This window comes from Urocampus carinirostris, chromosome 15 (assembly GCF_059441175.1).
Source record: "Urocampus carinirostris isolate Australia breed hairy pipefish chromosome 15, RoL_Ucar_1.0, whole genome shotgun sequence".
In the NCBI taxonomy this organism is placed as follows: domain Eukaryota; kingdom Metazoa; phylum Chordata; class Actinopteri; order Syngnathiformes; family Syngnathidae; genus Urocampus; species Urocampus carinirostris.
This window is the reverse complement of record NC_142363.1, coordinates 5,465,591-5,478,745: the sequence shown is the minus strand read 5'-3', so window position 1 is coordinate 5,478,745 and position 13,155 is coordinate 5,465,591. Positions and strand designations below refer to the sequence as shown.

Sequence of the window (13,155 nt, the reverse complement as noted above, 5' to 3'; positions counted from 1 at the left end):
CAGTTTATTGGGGAGAAGAGAAATGAGCGCACATTCGATCCGGGGATTGTTGGTTGCGGAAGTAGATTGCTCGGAACGAAGAAGTGGTCAACATCAAACAGATCGGGGCGAGAACAAAACAGGAGCAAAACACAGGCAAAAACAGAGATTCACAGGGCTTGGCAAAATAAGAGCAAAAAAACACAGGCAAAACGGGGATTCACAGGGCTTGACGTATCACAACAGAGTTTAGCAGGAGTTTCGCAGACGCTCCGACACCAGGCGACTCACAAGACAGCGTTTTAGTAGTCAGGGAGCAATCTGTCAATGAGTTTCAGCTGGTGTACATGGGCGGGGCTAATTGGGAGCAGTGGCAACCGCGACAGAACCTGGCGTCACACGGCGGGTACGAATTGGGCGCCATGGCAACCGTGACACTATTAAGATTGTCCAGCCTTTTGGAGAACCACATCAGTTTTTTCAGAGAACTCTTGAATAACTTAGCAATTAGTCTCAAAATTTCAAGTTTTGGTACAACACAATTTAAGTGAATTCATTGTGCTATTTTAGAGGTTTATGATATTTTAATGATGAGACACACTCGCGAACACAATTCAATTTGAATCATGTCGTAGCGTAATTTTGGTGGTAGGAAAGTGTTTAAACTAATAATTTATTGACCAATTAAATTAAAGAGTATTATTCGTTTCAAAACTCGTCTCACCTTTCTGAAGCACCACGTATGTTTTTAGATTATTATATCAGGTAAAACAAATGAAAAAACCTTTTAAGTTATTCTAAAGAAAGGCTACACACTTGAATTGAATTTTTTTACCGTTTCTGATAGTTCAATAAACTTTAATCAAGGCAATTTCAGATTTATGGAGTTTTTTCTTTACTAATCATATACAAAAGAAACTTAAATAGAACACAAAACAAGAATAAGAAAATAAAACGCAAAAAGATCTTAATTGGCATCATTTAGATCGAAAACAACATTGGCTTGATTATTATGTCATTGTACCGTATTTTCTGCACTATAAGGCGCACCGGGTTATAGGGCGCACCCCGAAAAAATAGTTTTTAGTCCTATTTTTGACATAGATAAGACGCACCGGATTATAAGGCGCTACAATGGGAATGTGGACAAAACAGTCAGATAGTTAAGTCCAACTTATTACCCCCTTAACATTCCCAAAGCTTGTAAAGATGCAAATACGTGTCGAGAACACGTGCGGATGCGGTGTCCATAAGATGTCACTCAAATGCATCGTTCCATCATTCGGAAGGTTAAAGTCTTGGGATTCAAGAAATGCTAACCATTCCTTAGTATCTATTTTCTTTTTCGCTCGCAACTTTACTGTGCATATGACAATAAACACTTGGATTTTAGTTTAATTTAAAAATAGACACTCCATTCCATCCATTATCTGCACCGCTTATCACAGAAACATCGAGTTCAGTCTGAAACAAGATACAGGGACAATATAAAACCCGAAGTAGCTCACCGAAGTCGTTGTGTTCATAATAATGTGCAGCCAATGTCCTCTTATAGCCGTGAGGGTAGTAAATCCAGGAGAATAAAATAATTTCAAATACAGAATAGAAAAAAATGCTTTCTCTATGCCGTCAGCCACGTGCCATAAACATTCATCTTTTTTGGCCAATTGCAGGCTTTGTGTTGCCGTTCAAGCCAATGCCAGCCTGTAAATGATAAAAAGGATCCGCCCCTTGACCTCCGAATAACTTTAGCCAATAGTGATTGATTCAAATGATGATTGACACATTGGTTAGCCGGTAAATAAATCCCAGCATACACCGCGTACTACTTGGCGTTCGGGGGAAAATCTAGTCGGCGGCTGCAAGTTAGTTGGAAAACTTTGCAATTTAAAAATTGATCCATAAATAAGGCGCACTGTATTATAAGGCGCATGGTCAGCTTTTGAAAAAAATAAAGGCTTTTAGGTGCGCCTTATAGTGCGGAAAATACGGTAACTTGATAGAATATACCTTAACGTCATATTATACCAAATCCTAGCACCATAAGATTCAGGTTCTGGTTTGATGAAGGTGACGGCCCATTCTTGAAGTCCTTGATGGTAGAGCGGTGAGGAATCCCGAAGACTAAAGACTCAGTCGGAATTAGGACCACGAAATGCAGTGTGTTGAAGGAGTCGTTTGCTGTGGGTGGCTGGAGGCTTTCTTCGAGGTAGCTGGCTCAATCAGGCTTGGGCGCTGGCTCAGCAAGTTTCTCTGGTTGCTTTTTAAGCTGGGACAGGGTCAGAACCTTTTAGTTGAGTGCGGACCAGGATTTTGTCCTGTGCTGCTTTTTTAGCTGGCTCCAGAGAACTCTATTTTTGCCTCCTTATAACTGAATTGCAGAATAGCAGGCATCCTGGCTTCCGGCTCCGGTCTGCCCCTCCTCTGGGGGGAAGTTTTGATGGTGACCTTTGATGTGCACATGTGAGAACGCCCCAGCAACCAATAGACACTCAGTATCAGCTCGGGATTCAATTCACATGTTTTGACATTGTTTGATAATTTTCAGACATTGCAAAACCCAAGATTGAATGCGCTGCAATGTGCATGTTAAATACTAAATGAATGAAAGGGAATTCATGAAAACGCAAAACACATGACTCAATAAGAATAATTAGTGGAAGAAATAAATAATAAACTTCTAGTTTACTGAAACAGAATAAAGAGGTAAAAAACAACAGTTGCTTGAAATTCTGTAAGAGGTTCCTAGTAAGGCAATTTGACTAAGTGTTGTTTTAGTCGAATAATTAAGCCCATTTTTTCTCGCACCAATTTATATGACCTCGGATGACTTTGATTCAAGTTTATAAGGCAATTTTTAATTAAAACCCGGAATGATGCATAATGGGAAATCCCCAGGTAGCAGACGCATGAGATTGACAAATTTGCGTTTTTCCGTCCAGAGTTGTACGTCGTACTCATCTTAAAATGCATAAAAAACGTACTTTGTCCGGCAAAACCGTACAGGTTGACAGGTATGTGTTATGCAGAGAAATGCACCCCTGCCGAAATTTGCATCCCGTGGCGGGAGCGCGCACACGTCACTCCCGCTACTATAACCACTTTTACCTCGTTTTATCTCACTTTTATATAACTTTTCGGGAATGTAATGGTGAACATATAACAAAAACCACTTCGTTTTGCATTTGTTGGGAATGTAATACAACTTAAACCATTTTGTCTTGTATTTGTTGTGAATGCAATCAAACGGTAATGCACACCGTATATATCACTTTTGAGCATGTAACGTGTTTATTTTGCCTTTTTCTACTCAAATCGCTCGTATTGAAACTGTTATGCACTCTACCATAAAGCTTATTATGCTGAAATGAACTGAAAAGTCATCAACAGATAAACGAGAGACAAACATGTTTTCTTCTCATCGTCAAACTCGTCAATAATTGTATTTTGTAATTTACTTGAATATACATATCATCCTGTCCCTAACATTGTCACAGCAACGGTGTCATTCATTTCTAGTACAAATGATCCAACGTCACGAAATGCAAATTTCGGCAGGGGTGCATTTCTCAGCATAACACCGTCATGATTTGTTCATTAATCGCGCGTGTGTGTTTCGTTGGCTGGGTCTCTCTCTCTCTGCGAGGCGCCGGGCAAACTCACACTGAAAAACCCACGTACAGCCTAACGTAAATCCTTTACATAACATGGTGCGCAACTGAAGTTGTCTAAATTTCAGGTAAATGCGCTTTAAAAAAAAAGATTATTATTTGGCCGTTCGCTCGCGTGCCACTGGTTAACCGCTCGCGTGCCACTGCTGGCACGCGTCCCATAGGTTGCCGACCCCTGCTATAGACTATTGATACACCATCCCCTGATTTAAAACCTACTTGAGCGCAAGGAAAAACTATCTGACTATTCTTGACTATAAAAAAACTGTTGCAATCATACAGACTATATAAATAAATGAAATGACAATATGCCTATACAGTGGAACCTCGGTTTTCGAACGCCTCTCAGTTCGAACAAATCGTCGTCCGACCAAAAATTTCGAGAAATTCTTGCTTCGCTGTTCGGTCAAAAAATCGCAGTTCGAACGTCGATAATGCAAGAGTGCGTACGCTAGGATGCGATGCTGAGCGGAGTACGGGTGTAGATCGTGTAGATCGCCCCCCACCCCTCGTGACCAACTGTTATCGCGTGCGAACGTTTTTCGTTTTGCTTTCGCTTTTTTTATAGGTGTACGAAGTGTTTTAGCCCCTAATTATGCCTCTGAAGAAAGTCCGTACAAGCAGCAAAGTTGCTACAGTTGAAAAAGGAAAAGTAGTGCGTACAACTATTGCATTTGAGAAAGAAAAAATAGCAAAATATGAAGGAGGTGTGCGAGTGTCTGGTCCTGCTAGGGATTACCCCACCGTCCACTTGCGCCTTCTGCTGACCACCACAAAGGTAAGAAATCCTACTCATAATTATTTTCTTTATCCTTTTTTTAATTTTTACACGTTCATGTTAGCGTAATCTTTCGTACGGAAGATTACGATAACGCGAACGTACGATTAGCCTGGGTTAGCTTTATGATTCGAGGTAAACATTCAGGGTGTTGGAACTGAGCCCAAAATTCAGGGTGTTGGAACGGAGCCCCCTTTCCAATGAACCGCTCACCACTTGTTGTGGAGACCCGGGTGCTAAATGACTTGTATACGACCTGATTATTTTATTTATTACATGTTCATGTTAGCGTAATCTTTCGTACGGAAGATTATGATAACGCGAACGTACGATTAGCCTGGGTTAGCTTTATGATTCGAGGTAAACATTCAGGGTGTTGGAACGGAGCTCCCTTTCCAATGAACCGCTCACCACTTGTTGTGGAGACCCGGGTGCTAAATGACTTGTAAACAACCTGATTTTTTTATTTTCAAACGTTCACGTTAGCGTAATCTTTCGTATGGAAGATTACGATAACACGAACGTACGATTAGCCTGGGTTAGCTTTATGATTACGTTAAACATTCAAGGTAAACATTCAGGGTGTTGGAACGGATTAAAACGATTTACATTCTTTTAAATGGGAAAAATGATTTCGGTGATCGAACAAATCGGTTTTCGAACAGGGTTCTGGAACGGATTATGGTCGAGAACCGAGGTTCCACTGTATGTTAAATTTTAATGCAGGATGATTAAAATAATAACGTCCATAGAATTGCTATATAGTACATTATTTTTTCACCCAATTGAAACTAGAAGTGTCATATGTATATGGGGATAATCTTAGCCTGGTTGTTAGCCTGGTCTGAAGCAGACTAGCTGTAGACAATAAATCCCCATAGTAACTGAGCTAAGCTAAATTTAACCTTCCTTCATGCAACCGGTTTGAGGCTAAATTTAGCCAAAATAACTTGAAATACAAATATTTAAGTGAAATGAGAAGAAATACTTAAAGGACCAGCATTATCTACAATTGTATCTCCTATATCATACAAGTTTGCTTTTATGAGCATTATTTTTCTGAAGCTACTAAGACAAAAATGTTCAACTATAATGGTAAATGATCTGCATTTATATAGCGCTTTTCAAGTCAATGAAGACCTCCCAAAGCGCTTTACAATGTGCTCCACACACCATTCACATACACAATCACACACCAATTAGCTGCCATGCAGCCATGCAAGGCTGCCGACCTGCTTATTGGGGGCATTAGGGATTCAGTGTCTTGCCCAACTATATTAAACATGATTGTTTGGTTGGATCCCTTAACCACTATGGTCGTAAAGGCACAGTTTCCTGTGGTGTGTCTTGGGCAAGTACAGCCTGGTGGCGCCATCCTGTTTAAAAAAAAAAAAACAACTTAAAATAAGTACCTTTCTCCCAATGAGTTAAGATGTCTTTTTTTCCTAGCAGTATAAGAAGGTGAAATTTTGCATCCAACTCAGTCGATACTTATTGTCTGTTTCTGTGTTCTCCGAACCCTCTCCGCCCAGAATACTCTTTCTTTGACCCCAGTGAACCGCAGTTTTGGGAGGTCCTGCAAGAACCCAGCACCACTATACCGGAACTGTTTGCGGTCCTAAGGCAATGGGTCCCCCAGGTTCAGAAGAACATCCAATTGATTGGCAATGAGGTGATGTCGGTGCCCACATGCGCAACATGGAAACAATGCACAGTGACATGCAACAAGGAATGTGCAGCGTACTTCTCACACACACTTATATACACGTCAACAGGCAGAAGTAAGACTGTCTTACTGGACTATGGCGCAGGGGACTTAGGTTTCTGTCTATTAAAAAAATTAATACAGCAAATTATAGTCCGAAGTCTTTGGACATATTGTAAAACATTTTTTTTTCAGTCATATTCAGTAAAAAGAGTGGACGTGCAGCCAATGTTCCCTCTAAGCTTCCACGGGTCTCAGCAATCAGACAAAGTCTGTGAGCATTGCTTGGATTAATGGTGAGCAACATCAACCCCAAGTGTGGCAACCAAATCATTAGCAAACATGTCTAAAATCTGAGATCAAATTAAATTACATTCTGCTAGCTTTCCGGCAGCACTGGTTAGAATTGGCTAATGTAATATTGAAAAGGTGGTACGACCCACAAATCAGTTGTTTTTCCAACAACTATTACACAACACTACCACCTTTTATCATTCTGTGGACTTATTTTTTTGGTTGCACAATACAGAACTGTATTTAAGCACCCTTTTAGAGTGGAAGTACATCAGTCCATCCATTATATGCACTGCTTATCCTCTGTAGGGTCACAGGGTGCTGGAGCCCATCCCAGCTGTCCTCGGGCAGTGTGCAGGGGAGACCCTGAACTGGTTTCCAGCCAGTAGCAGGGCACACAGAGACAGACAACTCACTCGTCCACTCACACCTAAGGACAATTTAGACCAGCCAATTAACCTGACATGCATGTCTTTAGAATGTGGGAGGAAACCCGGTGCCCGGAGGAAACCCATACTAGCACGGGGAGAACATGCAAACTCCACACAGAAAGGTTTGAAGTGGAAGTACAATTTTGGCAAAAAGATTTACAGTTACATTCAATTAATTTGCAATTTATTTTAATATAACAAAATATCGATCAGAGACCACTCCCCCACAGCAACCTTTTCTATACTTTTTCTTCTTTATATTTTTCTTCTTCTTTTTTACTTTTTTTCCTGGCATTTTTACTTATTTTTTTCTTGCCTTTTTTCTTCTTTTGTTCTCTAGTTTCCCTTTTTTCTTGCTTTTTTTTCTTATGTTCTCTAGTTTGCTTTTTTTACATCTTATTTGTTACTTCTTTTTCCTATTTTTCCCTTGCTTTTTACCTATTTCTTTCCTGCTTTTTCCTGGTTTTTCTTCATTTCCCCTCTGTTTTGACATTGTTGTCTAGTTTTCTCAACTACACCACCCAAAAATAAATTCATTGATGAAACGATTTAGATGTTGACGCCCAAAAATTATTTGAGTATGATATGTTATATTTGTCTTTAACAGCATAATTGCTGTTGTAAACTGTCATTTATTTTTTGCAAGTTTCCCGGATTCGTTTTTTTGTTTGTTTTTTTGTGGTTGAATTGAGTATGTTTAATTAAAATAGCAGTAGGGAGTTAATAGTTTCTGCTTCAGCCTTATCTCTTAGGGGAAATGTATATGTAATATGTGATTGTATTGTACAGCTGTTTTTGTGCAAATATTTTTTCAACCGTGGTATTTTGAAGTCAATGTCAGCACAATATTGAGTAAATGAAAGCAAGCGTGCATGTAAGCTTAAGTTATATCAAGAGAGAGGCAGCAGGTGGGTGAAGTAGTTTGCTTTAAAAAAAACAACATTATTGTTGCTTTTTTTTAATCACTAAGACATTAATATAGAGCAGGGGTGTCAAAGTCAAATGGACGGAGGGCCAAATAAAACATTTGGCTACAAGCCGAGGGCCGGACTGTCCAATCTTTACTGAAACCAAGATTTAACCTACTGAAAACACAACAAATACATTACAATATGATTGAATAAATAAAGCAATATTTTCTTATGACTCTGTCAGTCATTTTTAATTTCGGTAGGCACAAAATACAAATGTCCTTTATATAAAAAACTCATAACATATCTCATAACAACAACTCAGAACCATTTTCTATCATTCAATCATCTGAAATTATTAAAAAGAAATATTGCCTCGAAATACAATAAAATAAAGTGCAAAAATCTCTTGTTACTTAAAACCAATAGCAATCAACACACTGGACCTCATCTGTCCTGCTCAAATGTACATTGACTTTCCTTTCTGTGCTTTCTCTGGGTTAGTGTGAAAAAAAGGAATTACTGATTAACAAATAATAACAATCAAAAGTCATTTTCTCTGCTAAATAGGAGACAATTTTATCAAAAGACTGTTGTCCACATCAAGATCTATTTTCAATGAAAAGCCGAAAAACAAGAAACACTCCCAGGACAGAGTCGGCAAACAAAAACAACATAGTCAACATAGACAATAAAGCTTTAAAATTCCCGAGGGGAACAACAAAAAACAAGACCTTCTTTATGTGCATATTTAACTTTTAAACTTGAACGGATTAAAAACTTCAAATGTGTAATTGCACAGGAAACATTACTGTATTATTACTGTATTTACATACATTTATATACAGTACTGTATTACTACAACTCTACATTACTTGTTTGAAAGCCCCGGTTTTCAGTGTCCACCTTCCGTTTAGCCATTGTTGATGGGTATCTGTGGGCTAATTTTTGCTGTTATGCTAATGACTGCTGCTGATCGACTGCTGAATAAATCAAACCGCCTCCCGCTTTGCTCCCGCTCGGCGCGTCCCCGTTGCATTGTGGGAAATGTAGTATTCATGCGTACTGCGGGCTGCTGGCTTGCAGCGGCCTGCGGGCCGGATCTATTAATATATTGATATCGTCACGCGGGCCAGGTAAAACCCTCTCGCGGGCCTAATGTGGCCCGCGGGCCTTGACTCTGACATATGTGATATAGAGGGACAAGTCAAGTCAAGTCATTTTTATTTGTATAGCCCTTAATCACAAATAGTCTCAAAGGGCTTCACAAGTTATTACATATAAGAAGTTAAGGTTATTCGTATGCTATAGAGTAGAAGTGTGTTTTAAGCTTAGATTTAAACATTTCCACTGAGGTTGCAGATCGGATCTCAGGGGGAAGAGCATTCCACAACACCGGTGCCCGGATGGAGAACGCTCTTGAACCAGCGGAACACTTCTTGGCTCTTGGGATCACCAGGAGACCGGCGCTCTCGGAACTAAGGCTTCGGGCCGGGACATAGGGGGAAATCAGATCTGAAAGATATGAGGGGGAAAGTCCATGTATGATTTTGTATAATAATAGGAGAACCTTAAAATCGCATCTTAGGCTAACAGGGAGCCAATGCAGGTTAGCCAAAATTGGGGTGATGTGATCATACTTTTTTGTCCTTGTTAAAAGCCTCGCTGCGGCATTTTGTACCAGCTGAAGACTCTTGAGTCTGGTCATCGGAAGACCGGAAAGTAGTGCATTACAGTAATCGAGACGTGAGATAACAAGCGCGTGAATTATGATTTCCGCATCCGACTGAGAAAGTATAGGACGAATTTTAGCAATGTTACGGAGATGGAAGAAAGCGGTTCTAGTCATTTTCTTCACATGTGTTTGAAAGGACAGATCGGGGTCGAAAATGACACCTAAATTTTCAAGTGAGTCGCTCTGTGTGATGTGGCAATTGTCTATGTTCACAGCGGTTTTAGAGAATAAGTCACAGGACTTAGATGGACCAATAACTAACATTTCAGTCTTTTCAGAGTTAAGACGCAGGAAACTGAGTGACATCCACTCTTTTATCTCAGTGAGGCAGGCCTCCAAAGTTCCACAGTTTAGTGTGGCAGATTCCTCCATCGGGAGATAGAGTTGAGCGTCATCTGCGTAGCAATGGAAACTGATATTATACTTGCGAATAATATCACCTAGTGGAAGCATATAAATGCTGAAGAGAAGGGGGCCAAGCACTGAACCCTGCGGAACACCACAAGTAACACTAATTGGCTCAGATGTCAATTCGCCATATTTAACGTAGTGTGTCCTATATGAGAGGTAGGATCTGAACCTTAATAATAATAATAATAATAATTTCCTTTGTATTGTCATTCTTTGTAACAATGTACACAGAACGAAATGTCGATACACCTGACCCGTTGTAGCGAGTCGATGCAGCCGCAGCCAACAGAGGGCGCCGCCATTATACCAATTAGGTATGTCTCGGCAGAGGCGCGAACCAGCGACCTCCCAGTCTCAAAGAGGACGTTTCCTGAGAGACCAATCCATTTTTCCAACCGTTCTAGCAAGATATTATGGTCCACTGTGTCAAATGCAGCACTAGGACAAGTGTGGTTGGACTTTAATTATCGCCTGCGCGGTTAGATTATGTAGCTATGGGACCTTTCCTACCTTCGTGCCTCCGTCAATGTTGTCCCACAAGGTTCCGTCTCTTTATAGAGAAGCGTCTCTTTCAGCTTGGCTCATTAAAAAGAGGTGGCTCTTTTGGCTGCCAAATGGTTCTTGAGATTTTTTTTGTTGGTTTCAGCCATGTAACTTCAGTCACAAAACGACATAAAAAGGGGAAAAACAAAGCAAAAAAGGAAAAATGGACAAAAAAGAAACAAAAGGAAAAAAAATGAAGAAAAAAGAACAAAAAGGGAAAAGTAAGTATAAAGTCAAGAAAAAAGAAAACAGGAAGTAAGTAGATAGATAGATACTTTATTCATCCCCGTAGGGAAATTCACAATTCCAGCAGTATCCTTGTGTTGAAAATAAAACAATAATAAAGTAAAAGGAATATAATACATAAATACCCAATGTAACGTGTTGATATAGAGTATTTAGATAGTGCTACATAAAATACACACTGTAATAAAAATACGGTAATATGCAATGTGGGGGTATGGTTTAATGTGGATAAAAGTAAAGTAAGATCGAAAAGGAAAACTAGACAACAAATAAAAAAGGCAAAAAAATAAGTCAAAGGCTAGGAAAAAATAAACAAAAGAAGAAAAAATTAAAGAAAACGGGAAAAATAAAGAAGAAAAACTGAAAATCCTGTGTTACATTCAAATAATTTGCAACTATATCAAGTGAATCTTTTTGCCAACAATGTACTTTCACTAAAAAGTGGGATTACATACAGTTTTGTATTGTATTTGTATTCTATTGAGATACTTAAAAAAAAAAAAGGAAATCTCATATAATAGTTGTCGTTAGTGGGCCATACAGCCTCTGCAATATTACATTAGCCAATTCATCACAATTTGAAAAACTAATCAGTGTTGTGAGAAAGCCAGCAGAATGTAACTTGATTTGATCTCAAGCTTTGGACATAATATTTAGTGCCTCAAATAATAAGTCAAGTCACACTTATTTGTATAGGCCTTAATCACAAAACGTCTCAAAAGACTGCACAAGCCACAATTACACCATCTCCTGATCTGTTCTCACTTATCTTATATTACTTACATTACGCACGGTCAGTTTAATGGACGGTTCATCTTTTCTTTGTTCTGTTTTTGCTCAGATCCTTAACAGAGGTTGTGGTGTGAATGATCGTGATGGCTTGACTGACATGAGCCTTCTACACTACTGCTGCAAAGCTGGTGCCCCGGGAATAGGTAAGTATCAACTACTGTTCATCAAGTATTAGGATTGGAAAATTTAACCTTATGTAAAGTTATAACATGCTAACGTGTAGCCTTTTCAACTTTTTCAAATGGGGGCACATATAATGGGGTGGTGGTGGGGTAATGTAATTTCAGATATCATAAAGGGACATCATGTTAACTTTATGAGTAACCAATGTTTGAATCTATCATGCTTGGGTCTGCTCAGAGTCCTGTTTTTTATTCTACAACAGGGGCAGGAACCTTTATGATACAAAGAGCCATAAAAGCAAATTATTTGTACTTTTTTGGGGGGGGCTTGGTTGGGGTGGAAGCCATACTATATATTTTAAGACAACATTTAGCAAGACTGCCAAACCCGCTCTCCGACAAAAGCTAATACTTCAGCACATTTTATTTCTCTTTGTGACGTTAGATGATTTGATGACATCGATGAAATAATAATAATGCCAAAGCCTGCGTACCATATCAAAAAATATACCACTTTTAGATAATGGAGGTTCATTTTGACCCTCATTTTTTACATAATGTTTCAAAACAAGGTGCAAGCATAGTTCTTTTGTAAATATGTCACAAAAAACTGCAAATGGAAAGTTGATGGATGTATTTCCCTTCAAATTATGAGAGAGGAGAGCATGCTGTTTTGCATAGCTCTGTCCACCCCTACCACTTACCCAATCAAATTGTTTTGTGTGTTTGGTTATCGTTTGTGGGTAATTACAGTTTGTTTATCATAAAGTGTCTCTACAGTGACCATTCATTATTTGATGAGCTTCCGTATAAAGGATTTTTAGTGACATATATCCTAAACGGGGTTTGTTGGATGTGACGCCTTGATTGTGAAATGTAGTGAAACAGTTACCTTTATATACTGGATCGAAAAATGGGTGTATCAAAAGTAGCTCCAGCTATGCACGCGCCAAATTCGAAATTGATCTAACCTGAATTTATTGTTTCCCCTGCTCTACAACAACAGAACAAATACTTACTGTAAAATAGTGCTGATATTCTTCATTTGTTAGGTGATGCAGATAAAGCTGCCAACTTTGCTAGCCACCTCCTTGCACTGGGAGCTGATCCAAACCTTCGCTCTCGCTGGACCAACATGAGAGCTCTTCATTACGCTGCCTACTTTGACGTATCCCAGCTCATTTGTGTGGTTTTGAAGGCATCTCAGCCTGGAGGTAAGCTAAAAGCTTATTTCAAGGGTTATTTGGTTCCAAATATGAAAATGTATTACTGGCACCTCTTTTTTGTAAGACGGTTTAGTTCAAAGGGATACTCGCATTCTAAAATATACAAAATGTGAGAAAACAGTACAGGTCAGAAGCCTTCGTTCTGAGAGCGCCGGTCTTCTGGTGATCCCAAGAGCCAAGAAGTGTTCCGCTGGTTCGAGAGGGTTCTCCATCCGGGCACCATTGCTGTGGAATGCTCTTCCCCTTGAGATCCGATCTGCAACCTCAATGGAAATTTTTAAATCTAAGCTTAAAACACACTTCTACTCTAT

General features: G+C 39.4%; 1 protein-coding gene across 3 annotated transcripts in view; it reads left to right on the top strand.

Moving 5' to 3' along the window:
* The window catches only part of LOC148351376 (CAP-Gly domain-containing linker protein 4), an 81,578-nt gene that overhangs the window by 9,137 nt on the left and 59,286 nt on the right, over positions 1 to 13,155 (top strand). For all 3 annotated transcript variants that reach the window (XM_088353796.1, XM_088353797.1, XM_088353795.1), the window contains exons 3-5: positions 5,961 to 6,100; positions 11,546 to 11,639; positions 12,671 to 12,832. In XM_088353796.1, the coding sequence (XP_088209922.1) occupies positions 5,961 to 6,100; positions 11,546 to 11,639; positions 12,671 to 12,832 (396 nt within the window). The remainder of the gene's footprint in view (positions 1 to 5,960; positions 6,101 to 11,545; positions 11,640 to 12,670; positions 12,833 to 13,155) is intronic.